The sequence below is a fragment of the Charadrius vociferus genome, unplaced genomic scaffold, assembly GCF_000708025.1.
Source record: "Charadrius vociferus isolate BGI_N301 unplaced genomic scaffold, ASM70802v2 scaffold858, whole genome shotgun sequence".
In the NCBI taxonomy this organism is placed as follows: Eukaryota; Metazoa; Chordata; class Aves; order Charadriiformes; family Charadriidae; genus Charadrius; species Charadrius vociferus.
In genome coordinates this window covers 4,093,953-4,095,612 of record NW_009649724.1, presented here as the reverse complement: position 1 = coordinate 4,095,612, position 1,660 = coordinate 4,093,953, and the positions used below count along the sequence as shown (strand labels likewise).

General features: G+C 55.6%; 1 protein-coding gene across 1 annotated transcript in view; it reads left to right on the top strand.

Moving 5' to 3' along the window:
- The first annotated feature begins 11 nt into the window (after positions 1-11).
- Positions 12-1,660, top strand: part of SRPR (signal recognition particle receptor (docking protein)) — a 13,125-nt gene continuing 11,476 nt past the window's right edge. The window contains exons 1-2 of the mRNA XM_009890833.1: positions 12-180; positions 792-1,006. Of these exons, the coding sequence (XP_009889135.1) occupies positions 12-180; positions 792-1,006 (384 nt within the window). The remainder of the gene's footprint in view (positions 181-791; positions 1,007-1,660) is intronic.

Sequence of the window (1,660 nt, the reverse complement as noted above, 5' to 3'; positions counted from 1 at the left end):
CCAGCGTGTCGATGACACAGCTTGGTGCCATCGGCAAACCTGCTGAGGCTGCACTCAGTCCCACCATCCATGTCACCGGCAAAGATGTTAAACAGCCCCTGTACCAGTACCGACCCCTGAGGAACACCACTCCTCACTGGTCACCACTCGGACATTGCGCCATTGACCACAACTCTTTGAGTGCGACCATCCAGGCAATTCCTTATCCACCGAGCGGTCCATCCTGCAAATCCACGTCTCTCCAATTTAGAGACCAGGGTGTCGTGTGGGACGGTGTCGTGTGCTTTGCCCACGGCCAGGCAGATGACGTCTGTTGCTCTCCCTTTATTGACCAACGCTGTAACGCTGTCGTAGAAGGCCACCAAATTTGTCAGGCAGGATTCGCCCTTAGTGAGGCTGCGTTGGCCATCACTGGTCACCTCCTTATTTTCCACGTGCCGTAGCAGAGTTTCCAGAAGGATCTCCTCCATGATCTTGCCGGGCACGGCCTGTAGCTCCCCAGGTCCTCCATTTTTCCCTTTCTGAAAACGGGGGTTGTGTTTCCCCCTTTCCGCTCAGCGGGAACTTCCCCGGACTGTCACGACTTCTCAACTACAGAACCATAGAATCACTTTGGTTGGAAGATTTGGTTTAAGATCATTAAGTTCAACCATTAACCCAGCACTGCCACGTTACCGCTGAACCGTGTCCCTCAGCACCACACCTCCACGTCTTTTAAACCTATCTGCTGGATCGTGGCTTGGCAACTTCATCCGCCAGTTCCCTCGGGACCCCCGGATGCATCTCATCAGGTTCCATGGACTTGTGCGCCTTCAAGTTCCGGACTTGTGCGCCTTCAAGTTTCTCCGATGGTCTCCAACCTGGTGTTCTTCTACAGTTCCTCCTTCTCCCAGTCCCTGCCTTTGCCTTCTGCGACTGGGGTGGTGTGGATAGAGCGTTTGCCGGTGAAGACCGAGGCAAAAAAGTCATTGAGCACCTCAACCTTCTCCATATCCCCGGTGACCAGGTCTCCCATTTCCTTCCGGAGAGGTCCCACATCTTCCCTAGCATTCCTTTTGTCACCGACGTATCCGTAGAAGCTTTCCTTGTGGTGGGATTTGATTCTATCAGGGTTTTTCCCTTTCCTAACCTGCTCCCCGACTGCTCGGACAACATCTCCGCTTTCCTCCTGGGCTGCCTGTCCTCGCTGCCACCCTCTCCGGGCTTCCTTGTGGAGCTTCTCCAGGACCTCCCTTCTTCACCCATCCGTAGGGAGGACCCCCAACTCCGGGCTCACCTCGGGGGGGCTCATGCCGCCCAGGTAGTTGCCGGCGATGCCGTCGCGGCGAAAATAAGCGCCGGTGGTGTCGACGAGGAGGGGGCAGGAGAAACCGGGGCCGTCGGGGCAGTGCCAGGAGTACACGTACCTGTAGGGATGGAGGGGGGGCCCCCCAAAAAAATATAGGGCTGAAGGGTTGAGGCTGCACCCCCGTCTCCACCAAGAGACAAAAAAATAACATTGAGAATAACAAGAGAAAAAAAAAAATAGCATTGAGGGGTTCATATCACTCCCCACCACTTTGGAGGGGTGGTGGGTACCAGGATGGGACCCCCCAACCCCCCCCCAAAAAAAAAGCACCCAAGGGGTTCACTCTCCCCAACCCTTGAAGCTGGTGGGACG